The sequence below is a fragment of the Ylistrum balloti genome, unplaced genomic scaffold (assembly GCF_031769215.1).
Source record: "Ylistrum balloti isolate Yb309-2 unplaced genomic scaffold, AGI_CSIRO_Ybal_v1 Utg370898, whole genome shotgun sequence".
NCBI classification, from domain to species: domain Eukaryota; kingdom Metazoa; phylum Mollusca; class Bivalvia; order Pectinida; family Pectinidae; genus Ylistrum; species Ylistrum balloti.
This window is the reverse complement of record NW_026782510.1, coordinates 126760-146640: the sequence shown is the minus strand read 5'-3', so window position 1 is coordinate 146640 and position 19881 is coordinate 126760. Positions and strand designations below refer to the sequence as shown.

General features: G+C 35.7%; 1 protein-coding gene across 1 annotated transcript; it reads left to right on the top strand.

Annotated features, from left to right (window-relative positions):
- Positions 1 to 251: 251 nt before the first annotated feature.
- Positions 252 to 7181, top strand: LOC132559372 (protein mono-ADP-ribosyltransferase PARP12-like). Its single transcript, XM_060223979.1, has 8 exons — positions 252 to 1032; positions 2138 to 2285; positions 2990 to 3277; positions 3598 to 3781; positions 4122 to 4339; positions 5200 to 5362; positions 6350 to 6489; positions 6701 to 7181. Exons 1-8 carry the CDS (start codon positions 252 to 254, stop codon positions 7107 to 7109), a joined length of 2331 nt encoding a protein of 776 aa, XP_060079962.1. The 3' UTR covers positions 7110 to 7181.
- Positions 7182 to 19881: the final 12700 nt, after the last annotated feature.

The following is a 19881-nucleotide window of genomic DNA, read 5'->3' as shown; positions in this document are numbered from 1 at the left end:
TTCATTTATTCGTTGGCAAAGGATTCTTAATATTTATAATGTTAGGCACATGTAATTGAATTGCTGTGTAGTTCATTAAATGTAAGAATAGCCAGCAAATGACTGATTTTGTATAAATAATTTAATGGGTAAAAAAATCTTTATTCTTTAAAAAATATCCTATCGGTGGATTCCTCACACTCTAGTTTTACCCGTGTTCAGTTCTTTAGCGAGAGCTTTCCCGGATCCGGAAGTAACGTCATTTTAATGACATGAGCTACTTTCAGTTTACCGGTAACTCGGGAGTGCCTAACGCTCCACCGAATTTTGCTATGATGGCGCACCCATATTATCAGCAAATGCAGCCAATGCCACCACAGATGGCGACACCTCTCAGCGACATACAGATTGCCAGTATCGTGCAAGCAGCCATCAAACTCTTGTGTCATGTTGGCGGGCCCCTCTACATCCGTGACCTGGCGTTGGAAATCTACAATGTCGCGAGGGACTTGCCTCGAGTCAGTGAACAACAACTCCACATGCTGTTCCGGAGTTTCCCAAACAACTTCTGTATCACACGGAAAGAGGGAACCAACTTAGATGTTATTCAGGCGATATCTAAACTGGCTTTGTGCAGTGAACATTGCACACGGAAAACCGCCTGCATGGGTTTTCCTGTTTGTGACAAGTTACATATATGCAAATTTTATCTATTGTCAAATTCATGTAGGTTTTCTAAAATTCAAGAAGGTACGTGTATGTTTGGTCACGATTTGACTACCCAGCATAACAGAGCTGCCCTGCAACAACACTGGCTTGCTCATCTAACAGTTCAAGAACTGAGATACCTGTTCCAGTCTACAGAGAGTCGAAATGAGTCCACCTTGCCCCATATCTGTAAATTTTACAATGTAGGAGCTGCAGGGTGTAGAAATCTCACGCAAGGTGTACCATGTCCTTATCTCCATATATGTCGCCATTATGTGATCAGCCAATGTAAATTTGGCCAAGGATGCAAGCGGAACCACGACATCAACCATGCACAAGTCAGAGGTTTGTTTATTCACCATTGATTTGATGGTATATGTGGCATTGTTGTATACATGTTTGCCTTCATGCATTAGTCTGAAGGATTCAAACTTGAAATACATATATTTCTGTGATTTACTTTATATCCTGGTTGTGGTTGATAAAAATCATGGACAAATAGTTGAAACCTTTAGATATAAACTACTATGTATCAACTGTATCAAATTTCACTTATATGTATGGTCACTTTTTATTATACTTCGAGTCCAATAGTAGCATGTAACGATTTCCACTTTCCAATCCACCAAAGTGCTGAGGGCTGGCATACATATAAGTCAATTATTATTTCAGGTTCATGCAGGATAAGGAAATGTGGACATGCCTTATTTCTAAAGCAATACAATTTTGTTGGAGTGATACACAGGAATATTTCTAATGGCAATGATCCACTTGTGTTTTGTAATATAGGGTACAGTGTACGCCAAAAATATTGAGTTTAAGTCATTGAATTGTAATTATCTCCCTATAACCCTAAATAAAATAGAATGTTCATTCTATTTGTAGTTTTTTCATCTCTAAAATACACTTTCATTTTTATCATAGAACCTCTTGTTTCTTTAATCTTTTAGAAACCATAGCAACCAAAAGGAAAAGTTTTCATTATTTCACATATGTATTCTTAAAACATTCCCCAAATTCAAACATTTATTCTTTTGACATTCTGTAAAAGAAAACTTCAAAATTTTGGTATTAGGACCGTATTTCAAATGGACTTTATTTCATGGAGGCATTTTAAAACACATGAAATTTCAGCCCAGTCTTAGATACATGACTGACGTTACATTCTGTACATCATATCACTATGCACACAAGATACAATTATTATCCATTTGTAATGATATTAAGCATAACAAAGATTATACTCTCAATTTCAAAGGTAAGTGTGAATACATTTATATAGGAGAGTGCTTGAGACTGGACATACTAGTCTTGAATTGTTTAGTTTTTTACCCTTGTTCAGGGGTAATGGAAACACAGAAAGTCTTGATTATCAAATTATTCCAAGATATATCCTGCTAGTACTGAAATTGGAAATCAAAGCAAATAATGAAATATGGACTGTTCACAGAAATCCTTGCAAAACATGGTATCAATCTAAAACGAGCACCCAAGGAGATTTTAGCTGATTTACGAGAGTCAGTGTTGAGTTCAAAGGATTTGCAAGATAACATGAGTCAGAGTAGCCAGAGCTCATCCAGCACAGCTCAGACACAAAGGTAAGGTTTTAGAATCCTAGTGTTTGTACCATATCCAGTCTATAATAGACAGATATATCACTAATATATTAACTAGCCCACCTTCATCAGATGGTGAGCAATTCAAATCATCTTTTGTCTGTCATCCTTCATCCATCATCCATCCCTCTGTAAACAGTTCTTGTTACTGCTATAGCTTGAGAAGTACTAGAAGAATATTTCTCAAACTTGATGTGTATGATTCTCATGGTCCCTAGTTTTGTTCATTTAATATTGAGACTGATTAGAGAAAAACTGGCTGACAGTAGGCAATTTTGAATTTTGACATGTTAAAGTTTGTCATCACTATTTGTGGAGTAGTACTGGGGGGATATATTTTAAACTTACCTTTGATGTACAGGTAATGTTCCCCCTCTGTCACAAATTGTGCCATTCAATTTTGAGTCCTCTCAGTGAAATAAAATGTTAAATATACACCCATGATGGATTTTTCAGTTGAAGATTGTTTTTGCTATTTCTTAAGTACTGGAGAGATACATGTATTTCTCAAAATCAGTATGTATCCACATGGATCCATGATCCATACTTGTGCCCATTCTGGTTTTAGACAGATCATGCAGTGAAATGAAATAGTGCCAGAATCAGACCATGGCTTCAGCCTGTCTGCCAATATGTTCGCATCTAAAGAATCCTTGTTTTGATGTTGTGTTCTTTATTCCCTACAGACAAATGTCCCAGTTGAGTTTGCAGAGCCAAGAAGACAGTTCTGATGAAGAGTTGGATGGTCCCCCACAGGCGCACCCCACCAAGGAGATCTGTATATTTCACCTTCGTGGAAGGTGTGGATTTGGTCGTGGATGCCGCAAGTCCCACAAAAACCTGCCTTACCAGTGGCAGTACCATGAGTCTGGGAAGAAGTGGATAGATCTGCCCCTTAGCTCTAATGTTGACCTGGAGATAAATTACAGTGATGTAGAAAAAAGTGAATGTTTCGTAAAGTTAACAACTGTTGTGTAAGTATTCAGACATAATATTTTTATTTTAACCTGGTTGCAAATTGTGAATCAGTTGAATTATAGATTCATCAAGAAAGAAGGAAATTAGATTTTACAAGTAGCATCTTTTTTTTGTTATCATTTAAGGTGAATTTATGGGTTATTAAACTGATGAGAATGATAAACAGAATTTTTATAAAATGGTTTCAAACTTTACCAAGTAAAACTTTTGCAGGACATGATCTAACAAAATTTCACATTAGCATAAATTGACCTATAGCAGTAAAGTGCAAAGTCAAAATTTTATTGTGGGTCTTCAAATATTTTCCCCTTCACAGACCACCTGTGGTAGTTCAACTGAACTTTGATACTATGACTGGAGTGGATAAGGATCAGGTGTCACGTAAATTACGTAGACTGTCTACTGCCTCATCAGGGGCAGAGAAATTCACATCGCTCGCAACACAGTGGAAGTGGTATTGGCTAGACGAAGGCCAGGCATGGCGAGAGTATGGAGAACAGGTATAGGATTCTATGTTTTTACTGATATTTCTTTTAGAAACAAGTAGCATAATGAAAAATAGATATGTATTGTGTCTGAGTTGTTGTCTGTTTGATAGACATTGTAAACAAAGGTTTGCCAGTTGTCAATGTCAGGTGGTCCACACAGATATCAGAGGTAATGAATATGCCTTGTCCTTTAACGTGTCAGATAAGGGCTACAAGTAGATGGTAGTGTTTCCATTAGTTTCTGTCCATAGTAATTAATGCTGTCAAGTCAGAATGATAATGTCACAAATTATATAATCATTTCCCATCATATACACACTGATTAATAATGGCAAGCGATACGTTGGTACAGAACATTACAGGGTACAAGGCTATCATCAGTAGTGAGGAGATGGAACAGCGATACTTAGAGAACTCTACAGGACAGCTTCGCTTTGCTACCCTCGGCCATGAATACCTCATGGACTTTGAAAAGATGGTCCAACAGAATCTCTTTTATCAAACTGAAAGACTTGTGCGGCGCCGGCCTGTTTTTGTAGCCCCAAAAGATGTGGCTGAGCGCAAGAAAAGGTTAGTAAATAGCTAGTTTGGTAAGAATTGATATCCTCACACTAGTATAGTCATTTGGTATGAAGTATGATTGGGTGAAGGTAAATCGTTCTTTTATAAATTGTGAGTCTCTGCCCTCAAGGGCAGGGTCTAATGACGAAAATCTGTCAATTTCTTTAAAATCTGTCTTGTTCTTCAGGAATTGCAGGATATTGTCTGAATTTGGTCTGAAGCATGCTTGGGTGAGGAATAATAAGTTTTGTATAAACCATGGGTCTTGGGGTCCTGGGGCCAGAGGGGCAAAACAGACTGTGATTGGTCATTTTTTTCTCCTGGAACCAATAAAATTACTTTGCTTGTGCCTTCAATTTGCCATGAGGAGTTCCAGGGGTGCAGAGAGCAAAAGTGATCATAATTCCTGGAGTATTGAGGATGGTTCCAGGGGTGCAGAGAGCAACATTGATCATAACCCTTGGAGTATTGAGGATGAATAGGGGAAATAGAGATTCTTTATAGTTCAATTCTTCCAGGTGGAATATTTAGATATTTCCCAAATTTAAACTGAAGCATCCTTGGTGGAGAGGAATCAGTTTTGTATAAAGGATGGGTTTTGGCCATTGGGGCAGGAGGGGCAGGGCCCAATATGGCAAAAAGCACAAATTTTTAAAAATCCTTCTTCTGTATGACACCTGGATGTTGTCTCCTTTTGCCTTATGGGCCTCTTACTTTTTATTGCAATAATGTCAATAAAGATCCCTTCAGAAATCTTGCTAACTCTCTGCCATAATCACACAGTTTGAAATATGATCATGATAATAATGCTAATGATACAACATAGATATCATAATGAGATGTTAAACTTTAAATTTTTTATGGTATAGAAATCCACAGAGCAAAAGTCACCAAGGCGCCAGTCCTGCAGTGATTATGGCTGGACCCTTAACACAACCACTGATGTCCTATATACCAATGGAGTGGGCCTTTGATCGTACTTTAAATACAGATCTAACCAACCGTATTAGCTCACACTTTAGTAGGGTGCCGGTAAGTTGTTATCACACAGTAGGCTGTCCATCTTTTTTCATCTACCACTTAAGTAGGCTGTCTATCTGTTTTCATAAAACACTTAAGCAGGCTGTCCATCCTTTTTCATCTGACACTTAAGTAGGCTGTCTATCTGTTTTCATCTAACACTTAAGTAAGCTGTCTATCTGTTTTCATAAAACACTTAAGTAAGCTGTCCATCCATTTTCATCTAACACTTAAGCAGGCTGTATATCTGTTTTCATCTAACACTTAAATAGGCTGTCTATCTGTTTTCATCTAACACTTAAGTAGGCTGTCCATCCGTTTTCATAAAACACTTAAGCAGGCTGTCTATCTGTTTTCATCTAACACTTAAGTGGGCTGTCCATCCGTTTTCATAAAACACTTAAGTAGGCTGTCTATCAGTTTTCATCTAACACTTAAGCAGGCTGTCCATCCGTTTTCATCTAACACTTAAGTAGGTTGTCGATCTGTTTTCATCTAACACTTAAGTAGGCTGTCTATCAGTTTTCATCTAACTTGAGTAAGCTGTCCATCCGTTTTCATCTAACACTTAAGCAGGCTGTCTATCTGTTTTCATCTAACACTTAAGTAGGCTGTCTATCTGTTTTCATCTAACACTTAAGCAGGCTGTCCATAAATTTTCATCTAGCATTTAAGTAGGTCGTCAATAAATTTTCATCTAACACTTAAGTAGGTTGTCAATAAATTTTGATTGAACACATACGCACCTGATGATAAGATTCCATTGCACACTTACTTAAACAGGTTGTCTGTACATTTGACCTTATGTATAAGTACCTATCGTTAAGCTATTAACTCACACAGGATTTCTTCTAACACTTAAGCAGGTTGTCAGCAAATTATCATCTCACTCTTATATATATCTAGTGCTGGTAATTAAGATCTCATTTTGCTCTTAAGTAGAGTACAAGTAAGTTGTTGTCTCATACTTTTCTATTGCTTTTTCTTCAATTTTAATAGATTCTTGGGCAGTCCTTACCATCAGTAAAAGATGAATGTCGGAAAATAAAGGATTTGTTCTACTTGACCATGCCACAAAGTGCACAGATACTAGGAATTGATCGCGTGGAGAATGGGGAACTCTGGATGAATTTTGTAAGGTATGGCGCTATATCTAAACTAGAGTTTCAAATTTATGGTTGATAATTGTAAGTATTAAGTAAAAATGAAAAATTAGGAATTAATTAGTTAACAGTATTACAATAGTAATTCTCCTGGCCAACAATGGATATAGATGAGGTCATCACAAGGCTTCCTCATATTGCTTGATGTAAATGGTGTTACAGCTGTTTCATGTGTTAAATTTTTCAGTAAGAAGGAAAAGATGAAGCTTAAGAAAAAGGACCCCAATGAGAAACAACTGTTTCATGGCACCAATGGGCAGTATGTGGATGCAATTTGTCAACAAGGCTTTGACTTTCGTTTCTCTGGAAAGACATCTGGCACCAAATATGGTCGTGGTAGTTACTTTGCCAAGTCTGCTGCCTACGCTGACCACTACAGTAATGGAGGAGAGATGTTTCTGGCCCGTGTCCTTGTCGGTCAGCATGCCAGGGGACAGTCTTCCTTTGTCCGGCCACCACCAATCAATCCTAAGGATCCGTTTGAGCTGTATGACTCCTGTGTGGACAGTGACTCAAATCCAGGAATTTTTGTTATGTTTACGTTTGACCAGGTCTATCCAGAATATGTCATCAAATACAAGAAAAGTGTAATTTAGTGAAAAATACATAAACATTTTTATACCTATGTCCAAAATTGTGATTAGTTTTTATCATCCTAAATCTTCATCCTTCCCAGTGTTAGATTGTTCTATCTCTGTTTGATAGCTTTGTGCAACATTTGGCAGAATGTCAGAGCATATGGTCTTTAGGAGACTTTTTCCACAGTTTGTATTGGGTGATCCTAAAACTACATGAAATATTTTCATTTTCAAATTTTTTAATTTAGATTTAGAGGAAATTTCAGAAATAAAGATATTTCATAGGTTTTTGCATTTTCACACTATAACGTATGAACAAACTGTTACTTGTACGTGAAAGAGATGAGTTTTTCATAGTCAGCGGCTGACATTCTGTGGCATATCTTGCTCTCAGCTTCATCAGGGAAAAGAATATGTTACTAAATATTGGCATTTAGCTGTGATGTGTCAAATCTCAAACACATACAAGTAACAGATTACGTGATGGCAAGGCATTATCTGTGTATCCATTTTAAACTTCCAATCTCTTTGAAACTGGATTAACTTCCCTTTGTTGTTCTGTTCCGAAGATCTCTCTCAGTTTTTACTTAATATCTTTGAAACTTGATTGGACGTGCAGCATTTTGAAAGATTGTTATGGGATCTCTTCTTTCAGATTATGATTGATATCTTCAAAATTTGTAAGCCGAAACCATGTTATCATTTCTTCTAAGAAAATATAAATTACATAAGTGTTTTTTATCTTCAGTGGAATGTATCCCAGGATTGTCTCTGTTGCTATGATCTCAAGGATATATTTTTGTTTATTGTATCCAAAACGTTTGATAGTTTTTTGACTACCTTCTCGCAAATATGAATATGAAGGAAATAATTTTTTTTTAATTTAAGTATAAACAGCTTTAAAATTTTCTTTTGCAATGATGAAATATGCGTTTTTTATAGTATGGTGTTTAATGCTTGATAACCCTCATAAATTTCATGTGCTAGATTGTTTGCCTACATGTTCACTTGTATAAAAAAGTTGTTTTCACATTTTCTGCTTATCTACGACCAAGTACAACAAAACTTTTCAGGAACGGCTGTTTTATTGTGGTATTTTGGGAATTTTATTTGTTATCATTATTGTTTTTTTAATAAACACTTGTACATTTACTGACAATACCAGACTAATGCTTAACTATTACATTATGGAGCCATCCAAGTAAAACATTTACTTGACCTAAAGACTCAAAATAAATTGGTTTTATCCATTGTTAAGTTTACTAACTATTATGAATAAATTATGAATTACATTCTATGGACAGTGTCTTAAACAAAGCCTGGAGTCTTGCATTAGGATAAATGTTTTATTGGCATAATACTTATATTCAGAAGTTGATTTTTGTTCCACCTGACCATTTTATATTTGGAGAGGTTTTGATATACACTGTGTACATCTGTATAAATCAGTTTGTTTGATATGTCTATTTTTCTGATAGAATACAATCAATTAAGGACAGTTTGAGGTCCAGAAACATTGACGATAATGATGTTACACTAATGTACAGGTGTTTGCACCAGGCCCCAGTTTCATGAATCTTCCTAAATTTAAGGAAATCTTAACTAACATAGAAAAGCATTATGTAAGTGAAGGAAAAGCTTAGATTTAAGGAAACGTAGGGAGTGATTTCCATGTGTCAATTTTTAGTCAAGAAAAATTCCTTAAGAAATGTTTGTGAAACTGGGGCAACACTGTACATAGATATGTGACTTCTATATCCTAGTCACATAGAAATTCCAAGGTAGAAAAAGGCAAAATGTTTGATAAAGTTTGTAATAATATGATTATTTAAGTGTTTTAAGTCAGTAATTGCTACATACAGAAGTGTTGAGGTCTTTCACTGGTGTGAAGTGTGTGATGTACTTTTTATATGTGAAAGTGTTGTGGTCGTACCTGTAAATAGCATGGGTTGTGTATATATATACAAGTGTTGTTCTTATAACACAGTATTTTGTAAACTTAACTTATATCTGTCTGATGTAGTGCTGTATAGTTTTACTACTATTGTACTCATATTTATATATGTTTGTAAAGATGTGTTTGTCCAGTGATAATCCCATGGAAGATCACATTGCCTGTGATCCAAAAGGAGGGGAAGGGCTTGTGAAAAAATGAATATCTTCATCCAGAGGAACTTCTAAATTGAGTCATGAAAAAAATAAATAGGATTATAATCCTGATTTATTTTAATAGAAGTACCAACATCGACACCTTTCCCGTAAGTGCACTAAAACCTGACATGAATGCATTTACTCATGATATTACACAAATATGTTACATTTTTGTATGGCTTAAAATTAGTCTTTGTAACTTGTTAAAGCTTATATAAACAGTCAGAAGTTTTCTTATACATTAGAATAACTTGCTGTATTATAGATACTTTCAATCACCGTTGACACTAAGTCTTTAAATATTCAGATATATATATATAATAGCTTTGTAGACAAAGTGTACTTTCTTTGTAGACACTTTCTTTGTAGACTTTGTGTACTTTCTTTGTAGACTTAGTGTACTTTCTTTGTAGACTTTGTGTACTTTCTGTGTAAACAAAGTGTACATTCTTTGTAGACAGTGTACTTTTTTTGTAGAAACTTTCTTTGTAGACAAAGTGTACTTTCTTTGTAGACAAAGTGTACTTTCTTTGTAGACTTTGTTTACTTTCTTTGTAGACAAAGCATACTTTCTTTGAAGACAAAGTGTACTTTCTTTGTAGACACTTTCTTTGTAGACAAAGTGTACTTTCTGTGTAAACAAAGTGTACTTTCTTTGTAGACACTTTCTTTGTAGACAAAGTGTACTTTCTTTGTAGACACTTTCTGTGTAAACAAAGTGTACTTTCTTTGTAGACACTTTCTGTGTAAACAAAGTGTACTTTCTTTGTAGACACTTTCTTTGTAGACAAAGTGTACTTTCTTTGTAGACAAAGTATAATTTCTTTGTAAACAAAGTATACTTTCTTTGTAGACAAAGTGTACCTTCTTTGTAGACAAAGTGTACTTTCTTTGTAGAATAAGTGTACTTTTTTGTAAACAATGTGTACTTTCTTTATAAGCAAAGCATACTTTTTTTGAAGACAAAGTGTACTTTCTTTGTAGACACTTTCTTTGTTGACTTTGTGTACTTTCTATGTAGACTTAGTGTACTTTCTTTATAGACAAAGTGTACTTTCTTTGTAGGTTTTGTGTACTTTCTTTGTATAATTAGTATACTTGCTTTGTAAACAAAGTGTACTTTCTTTGTATACAAAGCATACTTTCTTTGAAGACAAAGTGTACTTTCTTTGTAGACACTTTCTTTGTAGACTTTGTGTACTTTCTTTGTAAACAAAGTTTACTTTCTTTGTAGACAAAGTTTACTTTCTTTGTAGACAAAATGTACTTTCTTTTTATAAACAAAGCATACTTTCTTTGAAGACAAAGTGTACTTTCTTTGAAGACACTTTCTTTGTAGACACTTTCTTTGTAGACAAAGTGTACTTTCTTTGTAGACTTAGTGTACTTTCTTTGTAGACAAAGTGTGCTTTCTTTGTAGACAAAGTGTACTTTTTTTGTAGACAAAGTGCACTTTCTTTGTAGACTTAGTGTACTTTCTTTGTAGACAAAGTGTGCTTTCTTTGTAGACAAAGTGTACTTTTTTTGTAGACAAAGTGCACTTTCTTTGTAGACTTAGTGTATTCAAATCCAATCCTAAAAGTCCTATTTACTTTGCAAATTCAAAATGTTTTGTTCATTTTGAGTTTAAGTTTCAAAAAATTACCAACATCCTGTGTCACTCAAAACCATAAGTATTTGTATTTACTAGATCTATGTCATCATCTGAAAGTCACATTATATTTTCCCATGTCAATGTCGTCATTTAAAAATCAGTTCATTTCATTTACTGTGTCTGTGTCATCACCCAAAAATGTAGGATCACATATGCATTCCTTCATGTAGGCTAATATCTGCACTTAAAAATAACTATCTTTTTAATATTTCATGCCAATGTCTTTATCCAAAAATTTGGAATTATTTCAATTTCCTGGCTCATTGTCTTTCAGCTGAAAATCCTGAATCATTTCATGTTGTGTGTAAATGCTTTTCACTCAAAATACCTAAAAGCATTCAGTCATCCCAAATACTAGCACCAACTGTAACAATACTCTGGTTTGTATTTGACAAACTCAGGTTTAGTTTTTTGGGATTATTTAAATGCTGCATATATAAAGAAGTAAAACTATTATGAATTTATTACAGAGGGATTCAAAAGTGACCTTTATAAACAGATGACTTTTGTAAAAAGGTGGCCTCAAAGACAGGTTAACTGTATGTCCCTCTGTTAGAGGCCTTTAGCCCTTTGTTATAGTTATCATACAAGTATTTTCTGAAATTAGAGGACGACAAATGAAACTTTCTTCATGTTTATTGAGCCAATGTTAAATAGACCCCACCTCAGGGTCTGTAAATAAGTGAGCAAGGTTTTCGATGACTCCACTATTAAATAAGATGATAAACTGATGTTTGTGAACCATAACAGAGCTTGTATTGCCCATAAACAAATATAGTTCACTTGGTAGAATCTCATGGTATTTGAAGTTTCTGGTTAATTTAATGGGTGGTTGCAATCCGATAAGATAAAAAATGGTGAAATGCTTTATTATACTTTTGGATTATTATGCTAAGGACATTTCTGTCTAGTGATATTGAAAAAAATTAGGGAACCATTAGCAGATGGCAAAAAGAGACTAAAAATACTGTACAGCTGGAATCTGCTTTACCCATAATGTGTACATTGAATAAAGACAGTATATACAAGTCAAATTCAATAAAGATCTGTCATTTTTGTATTGTATATATATGTTTGCCTTTTCAAATTTTACTCTGTAAGGAAATTGTTTCAAAATTGATACTAACAGAATCATATATTGTAAATATACATTTTGTATATAATTATTTTTTTGTTTTTGTTTTGGCAGTCCTTTGATTATCAATCAAGTTGTACAGTTGTGACTTATTTGTGTACTTGTGTGCAATGTTAATATGTAGTGTAGTTAGAAATCACATTTTATAAAAGAGGATTTATGTAAAAGCTGGTTTAAGTATTTTGTTTCAGCGTAAATTTAGCTTTATTTGTCCCGCTAATCACATACATAAAGGTGTTAAAATTTACAAACCACAAATGTTTAATGAATATGTATATTTTTCAGCAGTTACAATATCACATTTATAAAGTTTTTTTTATTGTAATGTTAAATTTGTTTCAATTTAAGACATTTCCAAATAACGAAATTGTATACCTATAAGCATTTTCTAATATACTTCTCAAGGTAGCAGCACTAACATTTTTCAATCTTTGTTATTGTATAACAAACCTGAAACCATTTACAGAAGTTTTGTGCAATATATATAAATTTCTGGTGCCCCAGTTTTCTTCAAAGTTAGACCATATTGATGATGTATTGACCATGTCTATTTTTTCAAAGCCCAATACAACACTCATGCCTGTGAAACATGACATGGTATGTAACTTTTGTGTGCACTTTCGTTTTGCCAATATAGATACACCTTTGTTATCTATACAAATGTATTACTTTCATATTAATTATAATAAGTTGTTATTTTCAAAGCAAATTTTTTTTCCCTTTTTGTTTGAAAAACAGAAATAAATTGAAAAAGAAAATATATAGATACCTTCAAAAATAAGATTGCTAAGTTATTCACCTCATGGCTTCTCTGGTCTTATGTAAAAGAATAGAAACTTCAGCCATTGAAAAAGCAATGTTTATGGTAGTTAGTAAGGTAATTTAAGGTGTACAGTGGTCGTTGACAGTAGGTTGTAGTACTATGTTATATGTAATGCTGTCTAGTACTTTATTTGGTCCACACAAACCTGTACTTCTGACATCTCTGTATTAGGGTATTTTTTTTTTTTGTGAATGCATTATTTGTAGACATTTTTTTCAGTTTGGAATGAGGAAATTTTTAAATAATTTTTTAAAATAAAAACTGATTTTAGAAATGAAACATATTTATTGCTATTATTGCTGTTATTGTCAAACATATTGGCAGAGACTTACACAGAGATTGGTTTCTCTGGGTGAAATAGTTGAGACAATCGCATAAAAACTGCGGTTATGATATCTCATGTGGTTCCTCACACACATCCTACAAATCAAATGTAACAAGGAAATTGGTAGTATGACTTTCTACACTTATCAATGCAAAATTAAGCCAAGAACCTGCTGCAATCCATGTTTGTCCATTTCCATTAATGTTCAATGTTCGTAACTAAAATACCTCTGAGGATTTGAATTCAACTTCATGGAAATGATCAATACTCTGTTATGACTAAATGGTTTTATAAGTACTTCACTAGGAACAGAGGGTTGGGGAAGTAGGGGAGAGGGGACTATGGTAGTTATTAGGTCATCTGACTTATTGCATCATGCATCCATCATCGTCTGCCATCTGCCATTCATAAAATTTTCATTTAAGAAACTACTCCTGCTTAACACCAGGATAGATTTCCACCAGATTTGGTCTGGAATATCATTGGGGTGGGGATTCATTTCTTAAATTAAGAAAGTTGTTTTGACTCCTAGGAATTTCAGTGCAGAGTCCTAAATGGAAAATCGGTTTCCACTTAAAAACGCTACTCCATCTTAATTCCTGGATGGATTTCATTCAAACTTGGTCCAAAACATTAACAGGGAGTGACTATGATATCAAACATGCATGAGTAATCCTGAGATTGTCCTGACCAAATCTTATTTTTCAGTTTTTTCCAAAATCTATCATAACTCATCTTGAACCAATAGTCTGAAACTCTCATGTTTCATTTTCACTATTGAGAAAAATGTTTGCACTGTTTAATATGTTAAAGAGAAAAAACATGTAATGTTGTTATTTCTTAAGCTTGTCAAAACTTCAATGTTGTAGCTACAGTAGTCATTTTGTAACACTATTGCACAACTATTTTTCATGAACAAAACCTACCATTTATGAATTCATCAGATTTGTTACACAAACATCAGCAAATTCTGTGATCTGTATGTCTATCCATCAGTTGTCAGATGAAATTAAGGGCATGGCCCTCTTGTTAGCTCTCTGGGTCCAAAGGATTGATGAGCCATTGAATGATTGGAGTTTGCTCAAATTTGGTCTGAAGAATTCCTCAGTGAAGGGGAATCAATATTGTATAATTGGGTGATCCTTGTTTCTCTTTGGCATGGTTAAGGCATATATCATTCAACCCTGGTGTACACTTGTCAGTTTAGTGTTCTGCCCTAGAAATTAGGGATATTATATACTGATTCAATCAGGAATCAACTTAACCACCTAAACAAAGTCAATCATAATGGACAATTAGTCAACCCACTAGAAGGCTTGTTTGTTATCTTTCTATCCTATCTGCTGAAAGGAATTTTATTGTCCCAGGATGTAAATGTAATTAAGGAGTTCTACTCTCTCTCAATGTATAAAAGTGATGAAGGGTTCTTCTCTCTCTGTGTATAAAAGTGATGAAGGGTTCTTCTCTCTCGGTGTATAAAAGTGATGAAGGGTTCTTCTCTCTCGGTGTATAAAAGTGATGAAGGGTTCTTCTGTCTCGGTGTATAAAAGTGATGAAGGGTTCTTCTCTCTCGGTGTATAAAAGTGATGAAGGGTTCTTCTGTCTCGGTGTATAAAAGTGATGAAGGGTTCTTCTCTCTCGGTGTATAAAAGTGATGAAGGGTTCTTCTCTCTCGGTGTATAAAAGTGATGAAGGGTTCTTCTCTCTCGGTGTATAAAAGTGATGAAGGGTTCTTCTCTCTCGGTGTATAAAAGTGATGAAGGGTTCTTCTCTCTTGGTGTATAAAAGTAATGAAGAGGTTCCACTCTCGCAGAGTATGAAAGTGGTGAAGAGGTTTCAATCTCACAGAGTATGAAAGTGGTGAAGAGGTTTCAATCTCACAGAGTATGAAAGTGGTGAAGAGGTTTCAATCTCACAGAGTATGAAAGTGGTGGAGAGGTTCCACTCTCGCAGGGTATGAAATCTGTGAAGTGATTCCACTCTCGCAGAGTATGAATGTGGTGGAGAGGTTCCACTCTCGCAGAGTATAAAAGTGGTGGAGAGGTTCCACTCTCGCAGAGTATGAAAGTGGTGAAGAGGTTTCAATCTCACAGAGGATGAAAGTGGTGAAGAGGTTCCACTCTCGCAAAGTATGAAAGTAGTGGAGAGGTTCCACTCTTGCAGAGAATGAAAGTGGTGAAGAGGTTTCAATCTCGCAGAGTATAAAAGTGGTGGAGAGGTTTCACTCTCACAGAGTATGAAAGTGGTGAAGAGGTTTCAATCTCGCAGAGTATGAAAGTGGTGGAGAGGTTGCACTCTCGCAGGGTATGAAATCTGTGAAGTGGTTCCACTCTCGCAGAGTATGAAAGTGGTGGAGAGGTTCCACTCTCACAGAGTATAAAAGTGGTGAAGAGGACTCTCACAGAGAATGAAAGTGGTGAAGAGGTTTCAATCTCACAGAGTATGAAAGTGGTGAAGAGGTTTCAATCTCACAGAGTATGAAAGTGGTGGAGAGGTTCCACTCTCGCAGGGTATGAAATCTGTGAAGTGATTCCACTCTCGCAGAGTATGAATGTGGTGGAGAGGTTCCACTCTCGCAGAGTATAAAAGTGGTGGAGAGGTTCCACTCTCGCAGAGTATGAAAGTGGTGAAGAGGTTTCAATCTCACAGAGTATGAAAGTGGTGAAGAGGTTCCACTCTCGCAAAGTATGAAAGTGGTGGAGAGGTTCCACTCTTGCAGAGAATGAAAGTGGTGAAGAGGTTTCAATCTCGCAGAGTATAAAAGTGGTGGAGAGGTTTCACTCTCACAGAGTATGAAAGTGGTGAAGAGGTTTCAATCTCACAGAGTATGAAAGTGGTGGAGAGGTTCCACTCTCGCAGGGTATGAAAGTGGTGAAGAGGTTTCAATCTCACAGAGTATGAAAGTGGTGAAGAGGTTTCAATCTCGCAGAGTATGAAAGTGGTGGAGAGGTTCCACTCGCAGAGAATGAAAGTGGTGGAGAGGTTTCACTCTCACAGAGTATGAAAGTGGTGAAGAGGTTTCAATCTCACAGAGTATGAAAGTGGTGAAGAGGTTTAATCTCGCAGAGTATAAAAGTGGTGGAGAGGTTTCACTCTCACAGAGTATGAAAGTGGTGAAGAGGTTTCAATCTCGCAGAGTATGAAAGTGGTGGAGAGGTTCCACTCGCAGAGAATGAAAGTGGTGAAGAGGTTTCCCTCTTAGGGTCTATGATAAACGGGTTACTTCTCTCTTTGGGTCAAAGATAAACGGGGTACTTGGCTCTTTAGTGTCAATAATAAACGGGGTTCTTGGCTCTTAGGGTCTATGATAAACGGAGTACTTCTCTCACTGGGTCAAAGATAAACGGTATACTTGGCTCTTAGGGTCTATGACAAACGGAGTACTTCTCTCACTGGGTCAAAGATAAACGGGGTACTTGGCTCTTAGGGTCTATGATTAACTGAGTACTTCTCTCACTGGGTCAAAGATAAACGGGGTACTTGGCTCTTAGGGTCTATGATAAACGGGGTACTTCCCTCTTAGGGTCAATGATAAACGAGATACTTCGCTCTTAGGGTCAATGATAAACGGAATGCTTTCCTCTAAGGGTCAATGATACACGGGGTGCTTCCCTCTTAGGGTCAATTAAAAACGGGGTGCTTCCCTCTTAGGGTCAATGATAAACGTGATGCTTTCCTCTAAGGGTCAATGAAAAACGGGGTGCTTCACTCTTAGGGTCAATGATGAACTGGGGGCTTCCCTCTCATGGTCAATGATTAATGGAGTACTTCCTGCTTAGGGTCAATGATAAACGGGGTACTTCTCTCTCAGGGTCAATGATAAACGTGATGCTTTCCTCTAAGGGTCAACGATAAACGGGGTGCTTCGCTCTTAGGATCAATGATGAACTGGGGACTTCCCTCTCAGGGTCAATGATAAACGGGTTACTTCTCTCTCTCTGGGTCAACAATAAACAGGGTACTTCGCTCTTAGGGTCAATGATGAACTGGGGGCTTCCCTCTCAGGGTCAATGATAAACAGGGTGCTTCTCTTCATGTAACCAAATGAAAGGACTCTTCTCTCTCGGCGTCCAAAAGGAACGAATTTGGCGGTTGAAAGGTTTAGACGACCAAAGTTTTTCAGCTTTGCATTTGGAACAATATGTGTTTGAAATTTAGAAGAAATACGGATGAGAAGATGAGTATATTCAGTCACATACATCTGTAAATGTATACAGATTTCAAGTCGTTAATTCTGCAATGACGATCTGCAGAATATTAATGTTGAACGATAATTTGGTTTATTGACTTTTGTTTTCGATTTTGATACTGGAAATCATGTATTTTTTTGCAGGAGACCTATTTTCACGTTAAAACACAGGTACTGTCAATCGCAAATTCGAATCCCTCGCTTTTATCTGTACGAAAATAGTAAATGCTGATTCCTTACCGATTTCAGATTTTTGTAGAGTTTATGTCTCTAATACAAATCATTCGCGAATTAAATCCATTTATATATTAACATTCGCGAAGCCATGAATTCGCGAATATATCTGAAGAAGCGAGCTCGTGAAATAAATCATTCCCGAAATGTACACAAATGATAGTACCACGGCCTAGATTGCACAACAAAACTTCGGCTTAAACTGTAAGACCATTGTACAATGATGTCAGGACTTAAACTGTATAACTTATAACCACATAGACTACACAACAGTATCAATACTGAGATTCAATTACAATATCACGACTTTGACTGTACGACAATAACACGACTTTGACTGTACGATAATACTACGTCTTTGACTGTACCATAATACCACGACTTTGACTGTACGACAATACAACGACTTTGACTGTACGACAATACCACGACTTTGACTGTACAATTTTACCACAAATTTTACTGTTCTTATGATAATTACAACATGACTTAGACTTACATTAATACTAAGGCCTAGCCATAGATGTATTGCAATACCACGACATAGATTGTACGTAGAAACCACGACATATATTGTACGGTAAAACCACGACATAGATTGTACGGTAAAACCACGACATAGATAGTACGGTAAAACCACGACATATTACGGTAAAACCACGACATAGATTTTACGGTAAAACCACGACATAGATTGTACGGTAAAACCTCGACATGGTTGTACGGTAATACTTACACTTAAATCTTATGAGTAAGTGAGGTCGCCTGATCATGTTCGAACGATGGCCTTGTACTATTTGATCAGTGTGTAGATAGACAGGACCATGGGGATTTTGTGTACCAGTGACTCGCTATGGAGGGCAGAGTCCCAATAACTAATTGTCTTTGATGTTGGTATAATTCAATACAGACTGTATTGATACCTCATCAAAACGTAACAGATTATAAGTATACATCTGTGTTACAGATGGGCTAATTCAATGTTGATATGACAATTATTCAAATAATTTCTATTTTAGTAGCGATGAGGAATTTTTCAGAAAATTTTACTTTTGAAAAAGTAGTACAAACATCGATACCTCTTTACTACGTTTTCAAATGTAATTTTTTATGGGGGAAAACACTCGTAGTTTGAGAATGTGGTTGTTCGTTGAGCTTCTATGATAGAAATACATTTGTAACTGCCATTTACATTTAATTAGCCTCCTATGATTTGTGTATGATTCTGAATTGCTCATACAAAGAATGATTAACTTGTGATAAAAATATCTTGAACATGTCGTTTCACATTCGACATTGATTTTTTGTGTAAATTGTGATATTGAGTGTGGCGTAGTCCTCAAGATTGTACCTGTCTTTACTTGCACTCAAAAAGTAGATCCTCGAAGGGCAGACGCATACGTGGTTTATGGACAAAGTAGGTCAGACGGATAAGTGCGGGGGCGGTGGAGAGTCCCACACGGTAAAAATAAATATCTCACCATATATGTAGGTTTAGATAACTGCAACGTCACTGTGATGTTAAACGTTAAAGACTACCTTAGACTACGTCCGTGACACTGTGATGTTTAACGTTAAAGACTACGTCCGTGACACTGTGATGTTTAACGTTAAAGACTACCTTAGACTACGTCCGTAACACTCTGATGTACACTAATCAACAGAACACGTGTAGGATAATCATGTATGTGTCCATGGTTAATTCGTGTATTTTTCAGCTTTCATTTCAATTGATTTTAGAGGAAAATTAATCCCGATGCTATTCCTGTGACGTCTTAGCAATTTTTATTAAAAAATACCAGTTCTCTTAACTCTCAACTGCCTATAACAGTTTCCGTAGATTTCGCTGTAAAATGTACCCTTTTATTATTATATTTTGGCAGTTTGGTTTGGTTTTATATTGTTTAACGTAGAGGGATGTACTTTCATAGTTCAAATATCGATACTTGTGTTCAATTCTATCCTTCTTGATATACCTGCAATGTGCACAAAATTCAATGACACTTTTTAGGAAGAAATTCTTTTTCAATGTAACCTAGATCTGCAAGTACATGGATGAAATCAATGAAATAACGCGAGAAAAGAGATACCTTTTGACACACGTGACGTTGAAATTGCTTTTATGAATTAGCCTTAAGTAATTTTATATCATTGCTTGAATGTAAGAACTATATGTCTGTTTCAAACTTGCTATAAGAATTAATCACCGTTACTTTCATGTATTTATTTACGTACGTATTGAATTTTTTCCGCATAATTACAAGAACAGGTTTACTCCT

Coding starts and splice junctions, on each gene's coding strand:
- LOC132559372 (XM_060223979.1), top strand. CDS start 252: ATGAGCTACTTTCAGTTTACCGGTAACTCGGGAGTGCCTAACGCTCCA. Junction 3,278..3,597: donor GTAAAGTTAACAACTGTTGT/GTAAGTATTCAG, acceptor TCCCCTTCACAG/ACCACCTGTGGTAGTTCAAC. Junction 5,363..6,349: donor CACACTTTAGTAGGGTGCCG/GTAAGTTGTTAT, acceptor CAATTTTAATAG/ATTCTTGGGCAGTCCTTACC.